Source organism: Ceratotherium simum, chromosome 2 (assembly GCF_057802395.1).
Source record: "Ceratotherium simum simum isolate JZ-2026a chromosome 2, ASM5780239v1, whole genome shotgun sequence".
Taxonomy (NCBI): domain Eukaryota; kingdom Metazoa; phylum Chordata; class Mammalia; order Perissodactyla; family Rhinocerotidae; genus Ceratotherium; species Ceratotherium simum.
In genome coordinates this window covers 36,609,891-36,633,759 of record NC_141901.1, presented here as the reverse complement: position 1 = coordinate 36,633,759, position 23,869 = coordinate 36,609,891, and the positions used below count along the sequence as shown (strand labels likewise).

The following is a 23,869-nucleotide window of genomic DNA, read 5'->3' as shown; positions in this document are numbered from 1 at the left end:
GACATGTCTGTTGCTTGGTTAACTGAAGAGTCTCACATTGTAAGGCTCTTAGGGGTATGTGAAATAGCCCCCAAAGGTACAGATGAAGACATATTAAGAAATCCAACTAAAAATGTAATCCAGTGGGTACAAATCCCACCACCATCACTATCACAAGCACCCATTTCCAACTTGCTACACTGTTATTTCTTTTATCATATTGCAGATGAGTGTTGTGAATATTGTTTAGGTGAACCACCTCTGGCCAGCAATGCAAAAGCAAACCTTTCTCATTATAACTCCTGCTCCACCACCCCACACACGAAAAACACGCTTCTGCAGAAGAAGGCAGTGTAGTGAGGACATGCAGAAAGTCTGGGCTTTGTGGTCAGGGATATCTAAATTTAAAGGCTGTCTCATCCCAACACTTATTGGATCCATCATACAGGCGAGTTACTTAACTTCTCTGAGTCTTAGTTAACTCATCCTTAACGTGTGCATAATAATACCTATTAAAGGGGTAGTTCTGGAATAATGAGTATAGAGCACCTAACTTCTTGACACACAGACGGTGATTGATAAATATCGATTCCCACCATCTTGCAGACTTATAGAGCTTCAGCCTCTGGTTGGTCTACACTCTTCCTTGGGCTATCTTCTTATCCTGTTTAGTTTGCTATTTCCTCTTCACTGGCAGATGCTGGGCCTCGTTCTCACAATAGAAGATGCTCAGCATCTTTGATTCATTTATTAAATAAATATTTATTAAGCACCTTGTATGTGTAATATGTTGTATTAGGGCCAGACTGGATACAAAGATGAATCAGATATCAACCTTACCAAGGACTCTTTATAATTTAGGAGGGAAGCCAAACTTGCAGTACAAAGTACAGAGTGATGTGTAATTTAAGAAAAGCAAATAAAGTGTTGTAACTCAGAGAAATGAGAAATTCTTTCCATTTGGGGCAATCAGGGAAGACTTCTTGAAGGAGATGCCACAAAAAATAGGCTTTATGGATGGATAGGGCTTAGATGTGTGAAGATGGGTGAAGGACGTTATCAACAGAGTTATTGTAGGAAAAGGAATGTATGCAGGGAAGCAAAGGGTTTATAGAAAGAATTCCAAAATAGCATCATGCATCTGGGAGATGGAGTGAGTGAAGTAAAGAAAAGACAAAGCAAATTAGCATCAGACGGTACAGGATCCTGAAGGCCAGGCTAACAAATCCGGATATTATCTGCAGACAATGGGAAGTCAGCGAAGGTTTCTAAGCAGGGAAACAATATGACCCATATGGCCAGAGCTCTCTTCATCTGTTTTTCTATGTGAGCAGCCTGGGCCTCCCTTCACTAATGGTCTTGTAGTCCAAATGTCTGCATTTCCCTCCAAAGACCCTGCCTAAGCAAAGTTTACCAGATTTCCATCCACTTCAGAGTCCAAGCCACCCTTTCTGAGAACTCTTTAAGTTTTATTTTCCAGTCTGAATCCATTGAGGGGATTTATGCTGACGTCATAAATGATTGGCACAATCTAAATCCAAAGAAGGCACAAGCCTTTCACCACCCAGGTTTTAATTTCTGCGACTTATCCATATTTCTGTGGATAGCATTATCATCACTCATTCACTCTCAGGGGAGTAGCCATTCAGAATTTATCATTACAGGTGTACAATTTTGTAAAAACAGCAAGAAAACTTTCAGGCATATTAACAGATAGCTCTCAAGAGGGCACATGAGATCATAAGTACTTTCCAGAATTAGAGGGAGAACTGTCACCCCCAGTGGAAAAAAAAAAAAAACCCAGCTACCTCTTCATCAGTTTCTTAAAACACTACAATCCAGAGTGAGTTCCCTGTAAACCGACAGAGACGATGTATCAAGTATATCCCAAATATGCCATTTATTGGAGATTATTTGTTTACTTATCAGCCCCCTTGTCTGAACAATTCAGTTTGGTTTGAATGACCTACATCATCATTTCACTTATTCATCCTATACAGAAAAAAAAAATGCCAGCAAAATGCAGGAGGAAGGGAGGGATGAAAGGAATATAAGCCAGGAGAAAAGCAACTGAGGAGAATGCAGAGAAAAGCACAGATGAAAGAAGGAGCAGGAGAGTGAAGACTGAATTCATCCTGTTGGACAGAATGCCTGCTCTGCCTGATTAAGAATAGACATAGCACAGTGCCAATTGTGACTGAATGAATTGCCAGAGCCAATTAAATGTACTGAGAGCCCACTATGGGCCAAGTGCTAAAGATACAAAGATGAATAAGGTAAGACCCCTGCTCTTAACCAACTCCAAGTTTAGATGAGGAAACTGATAACTAAACAAAATAAATTGCAACACAAATGGGCTGAAATGCTATAGGAAATAGGAGCCATTGAAAAAGCCTTGAGAGCACCACCAGAGACAGAAAGAGGATTCTTGAGAGGTGTGCTATTTGTGTGCCTTTAGGAAAGTCACTGGAACCTCTAAACCTCGTCTCTAGGAAGCGATTCCATCTGGCTGCCTACCTCTCAGGCTTGTTTTGACATTAAATGAAGTCAGGTTGAAAATCCATTCTGCAAACTGAGAGTTCTATGGCAAGGTATGAGATGGCTAATTTCTCCATTCATTTGAGCAAAGGCCTATAGAGCTTACTTTGTGCACTGGGTACCAGTACTGTGGGACTGAGCACTGACCCCTCTCTGGCTTCTCCCTGTCCCTCCACCCTTCCAAGCTTTAGCACAACCAATCTGGCATGCTATTGTGTGTTGAAGCACCCACAAACACACAACCTGGGAAATAATGGGAAACACTCACCAACTTCAGGTTGCCTCCATCCTTGACATCCACAGAAGGCAGCAGGGTGAGGGCCTGGCCCCCAGGGAGAGTCTCTGCTGGATTTGAGAGCCCTTGTCCTCTCCCTGGCCCCCTTTCCTTCTCCCATCCAGATCTTTCTAGCCTCTTTTCAACACTTTCCTTGTCCCCTTTCCTGCCTACTTCTCTTTACCTGTTACAGAGTTCCTGTTTTCTCTGCTTTACTCCCTCTCCCCTTTGGGCATTAGCGCTTCTCCTGTTTGAGAACAGAGTAATTTCTCAAATCTCCTGGAAGTTGTCTATGAGGAAGAGGGGAGGAGAGGCGTCTCCATGGAGGCCGGTGAACCTCTGAAGCTATCTCTTAGAGCCGTATCCCGACGACGCTGGGGCTCTCTGACTCCCCCTCCTTCCTCCCTCTCTCTCCTTCCCTCTCCCCTCTCCCTTCTCCCCTTTTCTTCTGATTTGGTAATTCTCTCTCGTCCTGTCCCCGTTCTTCTCCACGGACTCTAAACCCATGTCCCACTTCTCTTTTTAGTCTCGCACCCCTCTCCTCCCCTGGCCCTCGGTCCCAGCGCCCCCTGCTCGTTCTTTCCTCTCCTACTCGCCTATCCGCGCTGGCTCTCCAGCAAGCGCGCTGGGACGAGTGACCAAGTTCTGCCGGGACTCTGGGGCGGACGTGTAGCAGCTCCGGACTCTGCTCAGCAGCCGATGACCTCACTGAGTTTTGCGCACGTGATTGGCTACTTCTGGGCTTACGGCGGGAGACCCTGAAAAGATTCGCGGGCCGGTTTCTTTGTCCCTCCGCCTCTTCAGGTTGAGTTGGAGAAATAGGCCATTGACACTCTCCAGCAATTCACAAAAGAGTTCAGGGGCTACCTGCTAGGAAGGAGGCAGTGACTCAGGCATTGGGGGTTTGTTGTGCCAGAGGAGGGGGTAGAGTCAGTGCTATCAAGTGGGCGGTGGGACTGAGGGTGGAGAGGAAAACTTGAGAATTTAAGCCCCCAATAGAAGGCAACAATCTGGGAAGACGTGGGGCAACTTTCAACCCTAACTGCTGTCTGTGTCTTCAATGGTAGGGGTCTTAACTTGAAATAAATAAAACATTGGAATTGAAATCGGGCATTTAATTTCCAGTCTGTGCTCTTCTTTTTGTATGACTTTGGGCAAGTCACTTCATTCTGTTTCCACTCTGCAAAGTGGAAGTGATAATACCAGCGTACTTAATAGGTTTATTAAAAGGATTAAGTGTGAAATTTCTAATTATTAAACCTGTTGTTATTTTAGTAGATAATACAGTGTAGCGGAAAGAATCCTGGATAAGTAGTGAAAATTCTGGTTATCTTTCATTTTTCTGTAGTGACTTTCATCAAGTCACTTTTAACCTTTGTGGGCTTCACTGTCCCCATCTGTGAAGTGGGAGAACTGGACCGGATGATCTCTAAGATCTCTTTTGGCTCTAACATATGATCTACTGATAAACTTAGCATCCTCCTTTAATTCACCCTTTCGGAGGAGGAGCTCACTTCCTTTTTCAGGACTATGGTTAATCTCTCCCCTTTGTGAGAAACCCACCTTCTCTCAGGTATCCTGGTGAGCCTGCTTTTCATAGGGGCCTAGCTTCTCCCCCATCCCCAACAATGAAAGTATAGATCCCAAACTGAAGCAGCATGTATGCAGGGCTCATCCTTGATGGAGATTCTCTCCCCAGGCTACTGGCAGGAGCAGGATTTGGAGCTGGGAACTCTGGCTCCACTCGACGAGGCCATCAGCTCCACAGTCTGGAGCAGCCCTGACATGCTGGCCAGTCAAGGTGAGAATCCAGGCCCCTCATCTCAATGTCCCTCAGTTCCCTCAACCATCCTCACATCATCTCCCACTCATGTCACCTCCACCCCATGTTCTCACTCCCCTCATTACCACGCACTCTTTCTCCTTCCATCCGACGTTGTAGTTCTTAGTTCCACACAAACTTCTCTGGCACCTACTTCTTCTTCCCTTACTCCAGTACACAGACCTCTGTATCCCCTACATCTTTTTCCAAAAATAAAATGATTCCAGGAGGAGTGTATTACTCAGAATAAAGAGGTTCTGGAAAGACACAATCGAGGTAGAATTCTTCAAAAGGAACCGGGACAACGGGATTACAAGTCAAAAATTGGTATGTGCCTAGCAGTAAATAAAAGGTTTCCCGAGTCTTTTGTTGAGATATATACAGAATATATCGCTTCCAAATTTACTCAGCCAGCTTAGTCTCTGGCTCACTAATCTCAAAATCATAGTTCCAATTCTCAAGTTAGATGATTACTTGAGGAGCATTCCAATGAGAAGGACACTTCATTGAGAGTCAGAAGAAAGGAGTTCTAGTCCTAACTAGAATCACTGATTAGTAGAATGATCTTAGGCAATCACTTCACCTCCATTGCCTCATTGTCTACATCTGTAAATCGAGGGAATTGGATTCCATGATCGCTAAGATCCCCCTCACGTCTAATTTTTGTGATTCTAAACACTAAAACTAGCAGCCAGGCTTTGTGCTCCAATTCAGAGGCAGCCATCCTGAAGCACTGGTGCTTGGTGTCAACTCCAGCACATACTACCTTCCCTCTTCCGGGCCCCTTCTCTGCTAGGAGCGCTCATTGTATGTTTCTTGAAAATGGAGCTCTGGTGACCAAGAAAGAAAAGAATAAGAAGACAGGGCAGGGGTAAGTTCAGTGCTGTAGGGAGCATGGGGATTGTTTTAAATTACTCAGTTAGGGAATGTAAGAAATAAGTTTCTTGGTGTCCTATTCAGAGATAAACAATGCTGGTTAAGTAATTTAGCACCATAGAAGAAATTTATGGAAGTTTCAGACTCAGAGCTGGAAGATGTTGTTTATTTTAGTTCTGTGGAAGTAAGTGCTATTGGGTCACAGAAAGTCAGTCCTGAAGATGAGGGAATCAATACTGGGAATCAGAATCCATGCTGTGGGAACATGGACCAATATAGGGTGGAGGAAGCAAGAATGACACAGTCTGAGGGGCTCACAGCTAGGCCTAACTGGAAGGCATATTTGGGATTCAAATGGCTCATCCATATGACACCTTATTACTCCTTTTTGTTTGTTTGTGTAACTTGACTAGGGAGAGGAGTTAGAAAACATATTTCCATCACACTGAAGGGAAAACTTTAATCCTTTACTCTTTAAAATAACATCAGGATGGTGATTTGGGTTTGGGTGATGGGAGGCGGGTAGTACTAATCCCAAAAGGAATATGTTAAGGGAATTGATGACTGAAGGGAAGTTATTGTTGGAGGAATTGAAAAGTTTATGTCAAAATGTTTCAAGTTTTACTTTTTATCTTTTTTGTTTGTTTTGCAGTTGTATAGCTACCTCTTGTGTAAATGAATGTACAACCCGAGGGCTCACTCAGCCTTTCCCTCACTTTTAGTTGCAGGATTATTAGTCACAACCACTTCTCCTGTTCTTGCTCTTCTGCACAGGTGGTGTCAGGAAGGCGAAACTTAGAACCACAGATGCGTATGTGTGTTTTCAAAGCTGAATGGTAGAACTCATCAGAAAAGATACATGTGGAGTGGTCTGTGGAGATTTGGGGTGCCTTTATTCCTCTAAATGTTTGTGGCCCTGTCAGTTCATTCAGCAAGTGACTGTTTTTCTGTGTTTTCAAAGCAAGAGGAAATAAGGTCTGCCCCCCCCTTCCCTTCCCCCTCCACCACCTCTATTCCTTCCCCCACGAGACAGACACTTGGGCCTTGGATGGTCTGAATTAGGTGAGGTGGACTTTGGCCCAGAAATGGGTGGAGGAGCCAGGGCTTCCTCAGGAAATTAACCCTGTTCTACTCCTGCAGACAGTCAGCCCTGGACATCGGACGAGACAGTGGTGGCTGGTGGCACCGTGGTGCTCAAGTGCCAAGTGAAAGACCATGAGGACTCATCCCTGCAGTGGTCCAACCCTGCCCAGCAGACTCTCTACTTTGGGGAGAAGAGAGGTAGTGTTCCATGAGTTATCTCTGTCCTTAGGAACCATGGGCTTAGGAAGGGGACTGAAGAGCCTGAGGGGAAATGTCCCTGTAGTCCAGAGGCTGAGATATGTGAAGGTATGCTATTTGAGGAAGCAACAAGCCATGGGCTTCTCAACTCATTCAAGAGAAACTTCAGTATTACATGGCTTCAGTAAGACCTAGGCCACACATGGTCTTATAGGGTCCTGGAGTGATTCACCTCAAAGGAGCCCTAAGAGATAGCTGATGTCAGCATTGCCTCATATATCTCACAAGGAAGCCCACAAGATCCAAAACCTACTTTTCCGAGTTTCTCCGAGGCTACTGTGCCCAATGGCCCAGGAAAGTGACTGAATAACCTAAAGACTGCTCAAACCCAGGAGCAGTTTTTTCCCCCACCCCAAACCACACTAGACCCCTTCTCCCAAAGAAGTTGGCCTGGGATTGGAAGATAAAACATGAAAGGTTCCAGTAAAAGCTTTGCTTCTGATTCTCCCGATTTCCCCAGCCCTTCGAGATAATCGAATTCAGCTGGTTAAATCTACTCCCCATGAGCTCAGCATCAGCATCAGCAACGTGGCCCTGGCGGACGAGGGCGAGTACACCTGCTCCATCTTCACTATGCCCGTGAGAACAGCCAAGTCCCTCGTCACTGTGCTTGGTGAGGCTCCCAAACCCCAGTGTCTCCGCAGCATGCTTCCTTGCTAACAAATCTCCCTAGGTGGGCCCCTGAAGCACCCTAAAGCCAGGCAAGTCTCCAAACATTTTGGAAAGTTCAGCCTGTATTTCCTTTGTAATGGAATGAAATGCAAAGAATACTGGATTCTAATCCTTTATTCTCTACTTACTGTTTGCTCTGGGACAAATCTCTTACTCTCTTTGAGCCTGAATTTCCTAACCTGTGACAGAAGGATGATAATGTCTATTCCACCTACCTCCCAAGATTGTAAGATGGAAACATGAGAAGTGCATGCAATGTATGATTACCATTTCCAAGATGAGTATCCCAATTGCTTACATGCTCTCATCTTGATCCTATATTTCAATTTCCTTTTTTGCTTCCCTGAGCCTCACACTACTTCTGTAGCCACTCATTTGTGCTGTAGGGTATAGTGTCTCAGGTAGGGTATAGCTCCCACTACCATACCTCCTTTCCCCAGGTCTTCCCTCCTGGTCCTCAGGGAGGAGACCCAAGAGAAAGATGATTTCCCTAGTCTTCTACCCATCATAAAACTGGGTATCCTCACCCCAGAGAGGTCATCTCAGCAGGGAGAGCTGAGGTGTGACCTCATGGTGCCTCTCCTTCCTATCCTGGCCATCCCCTTTCCATGGCAGGAATCCCACAGAAACCCGTAATCAGTGGCTACAAGTCATCATTACGGGAAAAGGAGACAACCACCCTGAACTGTCAGTCTTCTGGGAGCAAACCTGCAGCTCAGCTCACCTGGAGGAAGGGTGACCAAGACCTCCATGGTAAGTTCCTCCTACCTTGGGGTAAAGGGAGGAGGTGGTACTGGGTCAAGGAGGAGAGAGGGAGACAGAGGGGTACGTGTCCATACGTCTTTGTATATGCACATAAGGCATGGTGTAAAAGGAGAAAGGGGAAATGACAGATATTCTGTGTACACTTACGTGTGTGTGTGTATATCTGTGTTAAGGCCTACATTCTCCTTGTGTGTACATATCCATTTCACAACTTTCTAAGTTTGTCTAAGTTGAGACTCACCATCTGTATGTCTACAGTGGGGCCCACACAATATCTGTATGTTAGAGCTCACTCTGTGTCTATGTGTATGTGCATGTGTCTGTTTCTGCACTCTAGGGGAACCAACCCGAATACAGGAAGATCCCAACGGTAAAACTTTCACCGTGAGCAGCTCAGTGACATTCCAGGTTACCCGGGAGGATGACGGGGCAGACATCATATGCTCTGTGAACCATGAATCTCTAAAGGGAGCTGACAGATCCACCTCTCAACGCATCGAAGTATTATGTATGTCCTGGGCTTGTGGGTGAAGAAGGATCAGGTATGAGATGGGGAGTGGGGAAAAGGAAAGTGCCAGTGACTGTATATGAAACAACAGGCACAGATAAGTGAATAGGTTAAAAAAACAAGACAAGAGGTGACAGGACTAGGCCCAGGGTGAGCAATTTTTGTCTGTAAAGGGTCCAACAGCAAACATTTTAGGCTTTGAGGACCCTATGGTCTCTCAACTACTTAACTCTGCTGTTGCTGCAGAAAAGTAGCCATAGACAATATGTAAACAAATGAACATGGCCATGTTCTGATAAAACTTTATTTACAGAAACGTGTAGCTGGCAGGATTCAGCCCAGCAAGTAAGTGTACCAACTCCTGGGCTAGGCCAGTGTTTTGCACCTAGATTGTAAATTGTAGTCGTAACTGTAGCAAATCAGAAGTCAGAAGATGCAGGTTCTAGTCTGCCCTCCACCACTTATTAGCTGTGTGTTGTTAAGAAAATTACTTTATCCCACTGAGCTTGATTATTTGCTAAATGAGAAGATGAACATGGGGATCACTAAGGCTTCTTCCGGGTCTAACATACTGCGATTTCAAGAAAAAATAGGTGGTAGGAAAACACAACCTCTCTGGCGTCGTTATTCCCAGATCCTTCTCTACAGTACTCCCCTATCTGCCCCAGCCCTATGATTTTTCTTGAGATTCTAACCTGAAATGGTCACTGTCATGATCACTACTCCTAACTTTTCCAAGGATCCTCGTCCCTCTATGGAATCTGCCTTGAGTACGGACAGGAAACTTCCCTCCTCACCTGAGGAAATTTGGAAATTTTCAAAAAAGAATTTTTCGGAGTGGAGAAACCAAGGGAAAAAGAAAATAAAGTACAAAGGTAGAAGATAATGAGTGATAAAATAATGCATTTCTTGTCCTAACTTATCTACAGGCTGGTGTTCTTCTAAAATAACTAAAACACTTAATCTCTTTCTTACGGAAGATCCAGGCCTGACCTCAGTGCTATTTAAATCAATTGCTAGACACATCGCAGAAACTTAAACGTGAGGTAGGTTTGGGGTGGCTTCACTTTCCATTTAGCAGACTCTCCATCTGGAAGCAGACAACCTGAATTCCAGCTCAAGTGCCGCTGCTTACGGACTATGTTAACTTTCACCAAAGCATTCCGTCTCTTAGTGGCTCCTGCTTACTTCACTGAATTTTTGTGAGGATAAATGAAACAATATGTATGAAAGAACTTTGTAAGCTTCAAAGTTCTATATTGCTATAAGGTGTTTCTCTGATTATTAGTTACGAGTGTGAGGCCCTGGCCTGGGCTCCTTCCCCTGGGCCCGGTCCCTGGCCAGAGCTAAAGAAGGCACTCCCATCTGAGTCTCAAAGACTTCTCTGTTAGGTACCAGACCATCTGGCAATTACTCTCCAGGGCCCTTTTGGCCCAACTGTGATCGGCAGTCAGTCAACAAATGCTATTCTCCAGGCACCGTGCTAGAGGTTTTTATGGCTGTGGGGCCCCAGAACACCCATTCTCTCACCTGGCCTGATTCTCTTTGTCCTGTTTGATTTGACTGAAACATGTTCATTAACTGGTTGTTAAGGTTGGCTCTATCCTTAGGGGAAGCTTGGCCTCTTTATCTGTTGTTCTAAACCAGCATCTGGTTGTATTGTTCTACCCGGCCATCTGGACCCAGCCTCCTAAGCAGCCCTTTGGCGTCAGTGGCAGATGCCATTCTTCCTTCGCAGGGCCTATCTATATTGTGTCAGTGCCTTTTTGCAGCCAAAATATGGCCCCCATCTCTTGCTGTTTCAAAGCTCTCACTTCATTTTTGGTCTGACCACCAAAGCATTGCAATCAAGCAGTGCTTCCAGTTTACACTCCCTTGCAGAGCAGAGAGGATTGAGAGGTTGTGAGCTCATAAATGGTCAAGTTCAAGTTTATCCGTTCTGTCAAAAATATGTATGAAGTCCCATTTATGTGCTAGGCAGTGTGCTAGGCACAGAGGAACCAGTGACCCCCTTCTCAGCTCTCTAAGACATCCTTTGGGTCTCCACCAAGGACAGAACTTCTGGAATCCTCCCTCCACGAGGTTGCAGAACAAGTCCATCACACATTCAGTGGCAATAGCGATCTTTGCTCACAAAGGTGGGGACGAAGGTCTTGTTCACAGCCTCTTGGGCTTCTGAGGCATTTAGGGGTAGAAGCTGTAGTGCGTAGCTGGCTGGTTTTGGGATTGAGACAATCTCCTAAACAGTGTGAGAGTTTTCATCGATGCCATTTCCTTCTCCACAGACACACCGACAGCGGAGATTAGGCCAGACCCTCCGAAACCCCGCGAGGGCCAGAAGCTGTTGCTACACTGTGAGGGCCGTGGCAATCCCGTGTAAGAAGATCCATTTCCTGGTCTCTGATAACCCCTCCATACTCTCAGACTGTGATCTTCACCTAGAGTCTTCCCATCTCCTTTTCTACTGTCCGAGCCTCTCATTTTCCCTGACGCTGTCTAACAACGTCGATCCTCTGATGGTTTCTCCGCAAAGCAATGGAAGTGGGGAGGGGCCACTCTCTGGCTGGGCACCTGAGGTTCCCATAAGGAACCAAGTTACAGTAAGATACAAGTTAGGAAATCTCCCTCATCCCCAGATCGATCCCCAAGAGAGCACCCTCCCCCTATCTCTGAGCAGCTCAGTGTTTCTGGCCCCTATAACTTCTCGAGCCTTCATCAAACATTCTTTGACTTCCCTGCTCCCAGTTATTTTTGTCTCCCTTTAGCTCCCTGACCTACTCTCTCCTGAACACTTCTGATTTCTCTGCCTCCACAGCCCCCAGCAGTACCTATGGGAGAAGGAGGGTAGTGTGCCACCCCTAAAGATGACCCAGGAGAGTGCCCTGATCTTTCCCTTCCTCAACAAGAGTGACAGCGGCACCTATGGCTGCACAGCCACCAGCAACATGGGCAGCTACAAGGCCTACTACATTCTCAATGTGCATGGTGAGCCCTCCTCTGGCCTCCTCCAGCATCCCCCTGCTCCCCTTCTCTGTCCATCTTATACCCTCGTCTTTCTATCTCCTAAGAGCATCCCAGACTGTACCTGAGAGTGGACTAATGAGACAGCAGCCCGCCATTGGAGGGCCTGAGGACTTAGGCTCTAGGTGCACTCTGGAATGTGTAATAAGGAAAAATCAAGAGAATGGTGGGTTCTCATCTGCCTGTGTCTAGTAGTGGTGACCCAAGTGACACCATCTCCCAACCCCTGCACTCACCTGGAAACAAGAATAATAGCTCTGTGTGCAGAGGCCAGAGCCTCTCAAGTGTGGCCGTAGAGGCATTTCCCTTTGCAACTGGCTCTTCTCAGAGTTACTTCTCCTGTGACTACTATGGCTTGCATGCTACTGCTATCATCTCCTTTTCTGCAGACCTTGGACACACTATACTGGATCCAGGCAGAAAATAGAGATACACTTGCACTATGCTGACAGTCAGAATCATTTCTCAGATGCCATATCTTCTAGAAGGTGATGTTCCTTCTCTGAAGTTCTTCCCAAAGCTGTGACCACAAAACCCGGCTTCAGGATAAGTGACAGGCTGGCACAGAGGCCCCTTTATGGAGAGTTGGCAGGAGATATTTTGAAGACCCCAACAGCAGTGGGGTCCTGCCTGAAAGTCGTATAAGCCTTTCCTCAGAATAGGAAAACGCATTGTCAGGGGAACATAAGAGGCTCCCTTACTTGGAAAGTCCATTAAAGCAGGGAGGGGATAGCAGTCAGGCCTCTCAGGGATAAGAGACCTGAGATCTTAGAACCAGAGTGTCTGGATGGGCTGATTCCAACTCCAAGGGCAGACCTCAGCATGTGGGAGCTGCCTCAGCACAACAAACAAAGCTATTGTAGGATGCCAGGAGCCAGGACAATGCACTGAAGTCCCGTGTCTGCCCCCAGATCTCTCCAGACCAACTCTGATGATGACTGGCAGTGAGAGAAAGGTCTTGTGCCCTTGTGGGTGGTCTCTTCCTGATCCCCCCTGTCCTGTGCTAGAAAGCCAAGTCCTGTTTGACTGCATCTGCTTCCAGTGCTGACACCTGGTGGTAGAATGAGTTACTGCATCTTCTTCCAGAAATATCCTCAGCAGTCCTGACCCCCACCAGCCTGGAATGAAATTAAGTGGAGTTCTACCTAGAGATAGGAACCTGTAACTGATGACCCCAGAGGTCATTTTGGCTATGGAAACCTCTGCTTTTCTAAGGAATTTCCATTTCCATAGCCTCTGGAATAATTATCCAGGATTGGTTTTTAATGTAGACTGTGTCTCACATACTCCATGGGAGAAAGATAGTGGGGTAGACTCACTCTGCTTCCTCCAACTTACACCATCGCACCCACCCCATCATATCATGGAGCCGCCGGCCCCATCCTCTCCCTCCATCCAAAGCAGAGCATAAAAACCAGAGCATAAGTGTTTTCTTTTCAAATAAGGCATAGACAGGCAAGGAACTAAAAAGCTGGCCTAGTCAAGCCTGAGGAGACATAAGGTACGAAAGACAAGATATATAAGGAGTCAATGAGGCATCAAGACTCAAACTGAGTCTGTGGAAAAACAGTAGCTCTCCCATGGGTGGGAGAGTCGTATCTGCGGCTAGTGTAATTTTGGACACATCAGAACTGTGTCCTGGGCTGGTGCACTGTCTCCTCAGATATTTGGGACTCTGCCTATGGCTGGTGCCATCCTTGGCATGCATCGCCCAGTCTGCTAGGGGTATCTATCCTCTGTAAATGCTACTGTGGAGGACAGATTCTCTGTATCTCATGGCAGAGACATCAGCCATCATGGGAGGAAGGAGTTCAATCTTTGTCGTTCCCACAAACCTTTTGAGGAAGTGAAGACGGAGTCCCAGACCTCCCTGATGACACATGCTAGAGGATTGGGGTTTTGCTGGGACTCTAAACTCCCTGCCAAGACGGAACACTGTTCCTTATACGGGGGTCACAGCCTCTCATCTTTCAGAAGGTGCTGTCAAAGTGCCTAATTCATCGCTCGATCGGTTTTTCACTGCTCCTTCTCTATCTGATCTCAGGTAGATAGACGTTTGAAGCTTAGACATTAAAGCCGTGATCTTTGACCGAGGTCAAGCTTCAATGCCATTAACTTACCTTAAAGGGTTGAGTGTGAGCAGATTTATCTATTTTTTCATGAATACATCAGTTTTTTTTGTTTTTGATTTTTTTTGGTGAGGAAGATCGGCCCTGAGCCAGCATCTGCCAATCCTCCTCTTTTTGCTGAGGAAGAGTGGCCCTGGGCTAACACCCATGCCCATCTTCCTCCACTTTATATGGAACGCTGCCACAGCATGGCTTGAGAAGCAGCGTGTCAGTGCGCAGCCAGGATCCAAACCGGCAAACCTCGGGCCGCCGCAGCGGAGCGCACGCACTTAACTGCTTGCACCACCAGGGCTGGCCCCTACATCAATTTTTTTTTAAATAATTGCTGTGTTCCAGACACTTTACAAGAAACTAGTGTACAAAATAAGGCATAACTATTTTGCCGAATGATGCCATTCCATTCTCCTGATGTTAGTCCATGTTCTCTGCTGTGTAAGATTACCCATGGCCAGGTCAGAAATGCTGTAAGATCAGGGTTCCTCCCAGATCTAACTGTGCATTCCCCATTCCCCTCCAGACCCCAGTCCGGTACCCTCATCCTCCAGCACCTACCACGCCATCATTGGCGGGATCGTGGCTTTCATCGTCTTCCTGCTGCTCATCCTACTCATCTTCCTCGGCCACTACTTGATCCGGCACAAAGGTCAGAGGCGTGAGGAAAGCATCAGGAGAACTTGGGAGTGGGTAGGGAGATCAATCAGGGGCAGGCAGGAAGGAGCCGGCTGCAGGAAGGGCCTCCAGAGACTCAGTCGGCCCCTTGGTGCGTTTGCAGAAGAAAGAATGCAGACAACCCTGTGATAACTGAGCACCACAAGCCCCGCAGTGGAGCCTGATCGCTGGTGATCATCTAAGTAAAAGCAAACCTTCCCACTCAGTCAGCTGCTGCTCCCAGGCTGCTCTGCCTCCAGGGTGTAACTGCCCAAACTCTGCTTCTCCCCCCCGTTTCTTCCTGCACTTTCTTCCTTTCTGTTTAGCCGCATTTTCCTTGTCCTTTGATCTCCTCATCCACCCCTTGTCCCCACACCATCTCTTTTCTTTTCTCTCCTCTCCCATATCCATGCCATCTCTCTACCCTCTCCTCACATTGCTGCCTCTCAGACTCTCCCCTCTGTTATTACTTCTAGCCAGCAGCCAGACCCCATGGACCCATCAAATGCTAGCCAGATCTTCATTTGCTCATGCATCTCTCATGAAGCTGACATAGCGGTTTCCCTATCACCGCCTTACACGCACACATGCACACACACACACATACATACATAAATACACATACACGTACACGTACATACACACGTAAGCAATACAGATACATGCATGCATACATACACACATACATACCCATACACACACACCATTTTTTTGGCCTGTATTATAGATGAGATTCTGGTTAAAGGCAAGATTCATTAACTCATTGGGGTGTGGTCAGGTGAGGGATGTTGGCAGCAAGACACAAATTAGGTCAGGAGGGGAGGAAGAAGGCTCAAGGCAGGAGAAAAATTGCAGGAACAAGATGTGGGTGGGTGGGGTGGGTAAGAAAGTGGGCAGAGGAGGCTTCAGAGGATTGGAAACTGCTCCTGAAAGAAGCAGCCTCTATCTCTCCCCAGGAACCTACCTGACGCACGAGGCGAAAGGCTCTGATGACGCCCCAGACGCAGACACGGCCATCATCAATGCAGAAGGCGGGCAGTCGGGTGGGGACGACAAGAAGGAATATTTCATCTAGGGGTGCCCACTCACCTCCTGCGCCCCCTAGGGGCCCCATGGGGACTGCTGGGGCCATCACCAACCCGGACTTGTACAGAGCGACCCCAGGGCCGCCCCTCCTGCTTGCTCCCCAGCCCCCCCACCCCCTGTACAGAATGTCTGCTTTGGGTGCGGTTTTGTACTCGGTTTGGAATGGGGAGGGAGGAGGGCGGGGGGGAGGGAGGGTTGCCCTCAGCCCTTTCCGTGGCTTCTCTACGTTTGGGTTACTATTATTTTTGTAACAATCCCAAATCAAATCTGTCTCCAGGCTGGAGGGGCAGGGGCACGGGGGTGAGAAAAGCAAAAAACCTGGAGTGTTGGGAGGAGGATGAAGGTGGAGGGGTGAAGACAGGAAAGGAGCAGGGCTGGTTTGGTAGGGGGCCCCTCACCAGCCCTCCATTCTCTACAACAGAGGGCTCCCCAACTTCTCCAGGAATGGGGAGGTTGTGAGCAGGCGCTGGAGGTGGCTTTTCCTCTGCTAGTCACACACCTCAAGCTATGGACAGAGAAGCGAGTGCCACCCTGACACCTCTGTTCCACACAATGGGAAAGGAGTGAATGGGGGTCCTCTAAGAGATGTGACCTGCAGATGGCGTGCACCACGCAGGGCCCCGGGGCTGCAACATGGGGAGGACACGGGTCCCTGCAGGGAGGGGTAGATTTGGAGAGGAAGGATGGCAGAGATGGCCCCGTGTACCCCCTGCCCCACCCCAATGAGTGAAGCCAGGCTGTTTTCCAGGAACCGCCCTTGGGGGATAGCAGAGCAAGGCTGCCCCTCCTTGCTCCAGCAGCTGTGGGAGAGGCGCTGCTCAGGGGGGCCTGAACTGCATCTGCTTCCCCCTGCTGAGGGGCCGCTCACTCTCGCCCAAACCTTGGACTGTTGCACGGCAACCATTCCTCCTATGGCATTGCTCAGCAACTACCCCTCCTCGTCTTGTGCCCTCCTGTGCCCCTTCCTGTTCCCTAAGCCTTAGTCCTTCCTCCCTCCCTCAGCAGCCAGGCAGACATAACAACAAAAATACTAAAAGGAGCTTCACTGCACTGAGCTGTTTCCTGCCCAAACGAAGGGAATAATGTGAACTCCGTGAGCATGTGGATGTGTGTGTCTGTGTGTGTGTCTGTGTGTCTGTGTGGCTATGTGTGTGCGAGTGAGAGACAGAGAGGGGGTCCTGGGCAGGTGGGTGGGCTGTGGGACACGTAAAGAAGGGCTTTGGGAGCGGAGGATTCCTGGTCAGGCTTTGCACCTCACCTGGGATCTTGCTCCATCCTGGTATTTTCCATGCCCCCCCCCACAATACCCATCTGTCGTGGAGAAAACAGTCCCAGGATGTGTTTTTGTTCAGTTGTCCATCTTGTCTCTCCCTAAAACACAGAGCATTCAACCCCTGCTTCCATTTCCCTTCTCGGAGCCATGGAGTCAGTGCCACAGCCTTTGCTATGCACCCCTCAGGCCTCTCCCTGGCACTGACCCTGGAATGACCACTGTCACTTCTTTTTCCCATAGTCTGTACCGAGTGCTTTGAGAGCTGGGGGTGAAACCTCCAGTCTCCTTCCCATCTCCACTCCTGCTTTTGATTTTCTGTCTTCCTTCATGGCCAAGCTGGTTTCCGTGGAGATGAGGTTGCTCACCCTCCCTGTCCCAGCCGGCCGCCCTGCCTCAGACCCAGATGCCCCTTGGCACCGCTCTCCCCCTCCTCCAGCATGTCCTTCCTGCTCTGACAACCCAGGGGCGTGCAAAATGGGGGCAGCTGCATCCAGCAGGTCTGCCCACCCCTTCAGTTCAGGTAATACCGTTTTGAATCTTCCAGCCGATGGTTAGGGCCCTGGGCACCACAGGCAGCCCCTCACCTAAGCCAGGGCCCCCTCCTCTTATAAAAGTAAGGCAGCCTAGGGCCTCAGGCCTGTCAGCTCCATCTCCCAGCACCCGCTTTTGGGAAAATGACTTTTCCTCTTTGAGCTGAACCACTCTGTCCATATTACACAGAAGCCATATTTGTACGGGGGGCGGGGGGAGAGGGCCTGTTGTGCTGTGTGTGTCTGTCTGTGGGGGAGGGAAGGGAGCAGGGAGGGGATCGTGTATCTTTATAATCTTTCTAACTCTCCTGTGCTAATCTCAGAGGGGCCACCCTCAATATATCTGGATTATCCGTGTCGCTCGGCTGCCTCCTTCTTGCCGCTCTTGCTCCTGTTGGGACGTGTGTGTGTAAGGGCTGCTCTGCTGGTCTCCCCTGTGCCTGGTACCTCCAGGGACGATGTGTGCCTTGCCATGCCGCTCTCCCAAGGGCATCTCTGTATGGAAACAATACAGTTCTCAAAGGGAGAGAAGTGTGTTCACCCCCTTTGGCTGGGTTCTTGCTTTCCAGAGTGTTTGGGGGTGGGAGGACATCTTATTACTCCCCACTGCCCTCTGTCAGGCAGCGCTGGAGAGAATGCAGATGAAGCTGGAGACACAGCCAACACCACTCCAGGACAGCTTCACAGGACCCTCCCCAAAGTCACTTTCTAACCCCCTTCATGTTGAACTTGACACTGGAGCTAGTGTCCTGGAAAAAAAAAGCAGACAGTCTCTGTAAGGTACCCATCCTTTTGCATCTTTGCTTCCTGCTCTACCTCCAGGTGCCCCTGTGTGATGGGAAAGAGCTACTTGGCAGAATTGGAGTTAAAACATCCCATGCTTTCTTGGAGAAATGAAATAGTGTCACCTAAGCAGCCATCTCTATCTCATCATTCTGACTTGGACACTCCATGACTCACTCCTCCCAATGTCCAGGCTGTTGCCCCAACAGAGGAAACAAGATGCAGGGGTGGGGATGAAACAGGAGAGATCATGCGAAAGCAGTGGGGGTGGGTGGGGTGGAGAAGGGGCTACTGAAGAGCAGAGGTGTCGGCTTAGGGGGATCCGCCTGCAGGGTAGAAGCCCCTTCTCTCTGCAGGATGGAGAGAAATAGAAGCTCTCCCCCTCATACGAAACTTTACATATTGCTAACATGCCAGGCCAATGTAGCAGTTCTGGAGCCTTTATGTCCCCCAACAGAAATATGAATAAGGATTACTCCATAGACAACAGTCCCATTTTAAAATATGCTGTCGCATTGTCCCTGAGAGCCTACTTTAATTTGTCAGACCATGTGTTCTGCTTGGTATGGAAGCTGCGTTCACTGCGCCCATAGGTGGCTAGACAAATGCCCAATCGCTCCCTGAAGGAGCTTCATTACGCAGCCTTGACAGCGGGCCCCCAACCCTCCCTCCTCTCACACTGAAACACCCTGAACTGGAGCTAGCAGGACACATACCCAGACACCTGCCTAATGCCTAGCACTCAGATATGTGCACACGATACACAACACAGCCACAAACACAGATAAGTCCATTCGTATACACAGACCCACACACAAAAAGCCCCGCCCACACACACACGACTCAGGTTGTCATTATCACTTGGATCCAACCACGACCACCACTGACACCCCATCCCACAAACACATCACTTTTGAACCATCTTTCCTTGGATCAAGTTCAAGGTAATGGAGGAACAGCAGCGAGAGTCATCAGCTGCCCGTTCCCTTCACTTTCCTAGCATGTCTCTTATCTCTGTTTCACACTTCACCCCTGGCCCCCTCTTCCTTCCTTGTGCTTGAAGAATCCTTTCTTGCTGGGAAATCCTCTGGTTTCTCAGACTCCCTTTCCATCTTCGGGAAAATACCCACTATCTAGTCGCCACCTTCTTCCTTTTTCGAGTGCAGGTCCCCACCAGAGGAATCCAAACAAAACAGGAAGCCTGCCAGTGACCCCTGTGGGCCTGAGGCTTGGGCAGGCAGTGGGCGTAGGGTAGAGGCTTCCTGAATGGCCCCACCGCCTGCCCTTGGCCCTGCCCAGAATTGTTGGCCTTCATTAGTCCACAGCACTTATCTTGGAACCACAGCCACTGACAGAACGGTCCCTGCCCTTCTCTGCCTGCCCTGCGCCCAGCAGTGCCATGGGGAACTGTGTGCACCGGGTGAGTCTGGGACGGAGCCCACAGCCCCAACATTTTAGCCCCTCGGTCTGCCCCTCGGGTTTTTAGACACCTTTCCTTCTCTCCTCGTCTCTCATCCTTTCCCTTGTTTTTCCTTTCTCTCCCTCTTATCCCAGTCTCTGAGGTCCCCCATTATTTTCCTCCTCATTTGCCTTTCAGTCAGTTCCATCCATATCCTTGTCACCTCCCCGGACTTTCCCTGCTCTCCAGTCCTGTCCACTACCCCACTACCCCTGCACTTGCTTCTCCATGGCTCTTTCTTCCTCCACAGGCCCCTGAGTCTCCCTGCATTGTCCTTTCCACCATCCCCACTGCATCCAACTCCTCCAGCTCCCGCTTTCCCTCTGTCCTTCTCCCCCGCTGCTTGCCCTCAGTTCCCGGGAGACTCTTCAATGGGGTAACTAGATGCTCTGATTGCCCCTCTCAGGGTGTCCAGCTGGTGCCTGATGAGAACTTTAGTATGTCGGACTTGGGAGACGAGTTATGGAGTGAGTTTAATGAGTCGTATGATATGGACTATAACAGCACCGACATGGAAGCAGCAGCCCCCTGCCACTCCTGTAACCTGCTCGACGACTCCTCGCTGCCCTTCTTCATCCTCGCCAGTGTCCTGGGCATCCTAACCAGTGCAGCTGTCCTCTTCGCACTTCTCAAACCTCTCTTCCGCTGGCAGCTCTGCCCTGACCGGCCTATCCTGGTACAGCTGGCTGTGGGCAGTGCCCTCTTCAGCCTCATGGTGCCCATTGTGGCACCAGGGCTAACAGGGGTCTACAGCATCCACCTGTGCCACCTGGCCCACTTGGTCTGGTATGGCTCAGCCTTTGCCCTGGCTCTGCTGATCGCGTGCCGTGCCTGTCTGGGCCCCAAACTGAGTGCAGGCCAAGTCCCAGGCCTCACCCTGGGGCTCACTGTGGGTGTCTGGGGAGTGTCTGTCCTATTGGGGCTGCCTGTCCTAGACCATGAACTTCCCCAAGGACTCTGCACTCTGACATTCAGCAGGGGCCAGGGGGTTTTGCTGGCCATACACACTGCAGCCTGTTTTGCCATCTTCTTCTTGTTGCCACTGGGTTTGTTGGGAGCTAAGGGGCTGAAGAAGGCATTGGGCAGGGGACCATGTCCCTGGGTTGATGTCCTGTGGGTCTGGTTCATTTTCTGGTGGCCCCATGGGCTATTTCTGGGATTAGACTTCCTGGTGAGGTCCAAGTCCTTGAAACTGTCAACATGTCTGGCCCAGCAGGCCATGGACCTGCTGCTGCAACTGACAGATGCCCTGGCAATATTACACTGTGTGGCCACACCCCTGCTCCTAGCCCTGTTCTGCTACCAGGCCACTCGCACTGCCTCACCCTCCCTGCCTCTCTCGGCAAGACAGTCTTCTCATCCGGACAACCTTAGAGACAAATCCTTGCTCTCCTCCCGCCTGTCAACCTGAATTAAAGTCTACACTGCTTTTATGAAGCTGGTGGTTTCTTATTTTGTCTAGGGATGTAGAAGAGAGGAAGGGGAATAGAGAGAGAGATTTCACACCAGACTTTCCTGCCAGCGTCTGTTTCTCTAGCTGGCCTGGGGAGAATGTGAATGACCTACAAACATCCTCAGGGCACACAGATGTTCTCTTGAGGTGTGGGATTACTGCCATCTCAAGGGAGAAAAGAAAGAAGACCAGAGTATGAGGTGAGCAGCGAAGCCTAAAAAAACTAGAAGAGATGGCTTAGCAGGTAGAGAAGACGAGAATCTGCTGCAGAGAGCAAATGAAATACGAATAGAAACTGGAGAGAGAAAAACAGAGAAGAGTGAAGATGAGCACAGAGCATGACTCCCCCTCCGTGTCGGGCCTGTCCAGCCTTCTTCTCTGCCTTCTATCTCCCTGACACTTGTTGGGTCTGTTTAGAGATCAGGAGGGTAGTGGGGAAGGTGGAGAGAAGCATCCCGGGAGAACTTACTTAGTCCAGGGAACATACCAAGATAATTCTAAAAGCCACTTCCTAGGAGTCATCTCTCCAAGGTTTATTGCTGAGCATGACCCTAATCCCTGTGGGGGTGTGTGTGTGTGTGTGTGTGTGTGTGTGTGTGTGAGTGCGCATGCGCGTGTACATCTGTCTGTCTCCATCTGTTGGAACCATATCCACGTTAGACGCAAGCATATAATAACATATGTCTATGTGTGCTTGCCTCTCCGTCAGTGTCTGAACTGCACACACCTGTGCATGTGCTCTGACCTCTCTCAGGCCCCTCCCTCCACTTCATTTTGCTCTCCATCCTTGTTCTCGGGGATATGGAATCAGGATTTATGACTCACTCCTTACCCGAATGAGTTTTCTTTACCCCAGTCTTTGTGCCTAGATTTTTCTGTGTAGGATGTGTAGAGAGAACTAAAAATCAAAAGTTGTGAAGTGTGAGAAACTTAAAAGGAAGGGGCCTGATCTGATTCATCTTCTGCTTAGAATCCCCCAACTTTCCCTTTCAAAGCCCTTTCAGCTCTTGAAATAAACCGTTCTTTCCCACACAAATCTTTCCTTCCACCTTCCACGCTATACCCCTATGCCCCGGGTACCTCTTCCCCCTGATTTTCTGGCTGCTTAATCATGATCTTGGAGGCTTTTTCTCAACCCCGCACATCCAAGTTTAGGTGATGATTGGAAGGACAATGAAGAAGCCCCTCTTCATAAGGAGAACAACTTCTATGCCACCAACGAATTTACCCTCTACCCAAGATGCCACACACAAAAAAGTGAGTTCCTCTGTCCAACTCAATCCAAAGTTGGGGAAACTTGAGAGGGTACTTTACACCTGCCTGAATCCAGATATGGTCTTTCCATTCTTCAAAGATGTGCTTTCCCTGGTCTCTCCCCTATACTGTTTCTGCTTGACTCTTTGGGCTTGGAGATAAATAGGAGAGTGCAGGAGAGGAGCAGAGATGGGTTAGAGCATCCTAGGCAGGCAGTGTGAAAGTCTCCAGGAATTTTCCTGGGTGGGCCCGGTGACAAAGCCTCGAAATCCCCCACCTCTTGTCTCCTAGCAACCACCAGGTTAGCTGCTGATTGGTGCATCCTAAAGTGAAAGACAGGATTTAGGGACCGATTGAGATGCGGGAGACATTGTGAAACAGAAAGGAAGGGAGAAAAAATGAAGAAAAAAGAGACAATTTGTGAACCTAAATTATGCTAAGGTCTCCAAACACAGTTCATGAATGCGTCCCAGTGTTTTCTTTTTCTCTTATTCTCTTTTCAGCCTCCTCTCATACTTCCCGCTCCAGCCCCTGACCACTCTTTCAGTCCGACCAGGCATTACCCAACTCCCTTACAAGGTACTGGATTCGGAGGCTGACCTGGTTGTGGGGGATGAGAGGGTGTATTCCACTTCCTGAATCTTCCAGTGGCAACCTGATGCAAGGAAGGCTTAATTTAAGACTACTGGGGTTGTCTTATCTACCCCCCAACGTGTGCCTCTAGATAGAAATCCCTCCTTGCTCAGTCTAGTTGGAGAGATCCCCAGAAATCTCCACAGCTAGCACATCTCTCACAAAGGAAAGGCAGAGGCAGCAGCTGATAAGAGGTCAGAGTGGGTTGGAGACACCTCCCCACCGTTATCTCCTCCCATTCCATCCTTGCCGCTTTGCCCCAGTTCCTTCAATGGCCTGCCTTTCCCGTGTTATCTGTAAGTTCTTCTGTAAGTCTAACCCTGACCTCAGCCATTTCTTTAAGGCTTTCCTTGGGATCCTGTTACCCTAGTCCATTTGACCCACTACATGCCTCCATCCACTCCAAAATTCATCTGAATCTAGCATCTTTTCTGCAACCTTTCAGGAATACAAATCTTGTTTCCTTAGAACCCTTAAGAATTTAATCCTAGGGTTGGCAGGGACTTTACTGTGTATGAGTTATTGGGTCTCCTGGCTAAAGAAAAAATCCTCTCAGAAAGATGAGAGCCAGGGAGGCAAGCTCCAGGGAGCACAGAACACCCTGGGGAAGGTCAGTCTGCATTGCTTCTTTAAGGAGAGAGACTTACATCTTAAGGGAAGATTGAAGATCACATTGATGTCCATGGTTCATTTATTTCAGGCTGGGGCCTCTCCCAGAGGACTTAGCAAACAAATACCTGGTCCTCAGACCCTTTTATCCACCCTATTTCCCTATCTCCCCACCCCTACCCCATCATCACCTTCCTCCAGAAGCCACCCTCAGAG

At 48.7% G+C, this 23,869-nt stretch overlaps 3 protein-coding genes across 4 annotated transcripts in view; 2 read left to right on the top strand and 1 right to left on the bottom strand.

Annotated features, from left to right (window-relative positions):
- AIM2 (absent in melanoma 2) overlaps positions 1-3,414 on the bottom strand; it is a 131,463-nt gene extending 128,049 nt beyond the window's left edge. The window contains 1 exon segment of the mRNA XM_087441069.1: positions 2,786-3,414. The gene's annotated coding sequence lies outside the window, so the exon portion shown is untranslated.
- CADM3 (cell adhesion molecule 3) overlaps positions 1-15,823 on the top strand; it is a 29,404-nt gene extending 13,581 nt beyond the window's left edge. The window contains exons 2-10 of one of the 2 annotated variants that reach the window (XM_004442758.2): positions 4,491-4,592; positions 6,630-6,770; positions 7,291-7,443; positions 8,118-8,255; positions 8,605-8,775; positions 11,061-11,151; positions 11,591-11,760; positions 14,443-14,568; positions 15,530-15,823. In XM_004442758.2, the coding sequence (XP_004442815.1) occupies positions 4,491-4,592; positions 6,630-6,770; positions 7,291-7,443; positions 8,118-8,255; positions 8,605-8,775; positions 11,061-11,151; positions 11,591-11,760; positions 14,443-14,568; positions 15,530-15,648 (1,211 nt within the window). In that variant the 3' untranslated portion in view covers positions 15,649-15,823. The remainder of the gene's footprint in view (positions 1-4,490; positions 4,593-6,629; positions 6,771-7,290; positions 7,444-8,117; positions 8,256-8,604; positions 8,776-11,060; positions 11,152-11,590; positions 11,761-14,442; positions 14,569-15,529) is intronic. The other variant, XM_004442759.3, reaches the window with a different exon arrangement.
- Positions 15,824-18,576: 2,753 nt separating this feature from the next.
- On the top strand, positions 18,577-21,121 carry ACKR1 (atypical chemokine receptor 1 (Duffy blood group)). The gene is made up of 2 exons (XM_004442819.3): positions 18,577-19,665; positions 20,111-21,121. Exons 1-2 carry the CDS (start codon positions 19,645-19,647, stop codon positions 21,113-21,115), a joined length of 1,026 nt encoding a protein of 341 aa, XP_004442876.3. The 5' UTR covers positions 18,577-19,644; the 3' UTR covers positions 21,116-21,121.
- Positions 21,122-23,869: the final 2,748 nt, after the last annotated feature.

What these genes read in the sequence shown, in the direction of transcription:
- ACKR1 (XM_004442819.3), top strand. Translation starts at nt 19,645, where the DNA reads ATGGGGAACTGTGTGCACCGG. An exon ending in TGGGGAACTGTGTGCACCGG is followed by an intron (nt 19,666 to 20,110) that starts GTGAGTCTGGGA and finishes TGCCCCTCTCAG; the next exon opens with GGTGTCCAGCTGGTGCCTGA.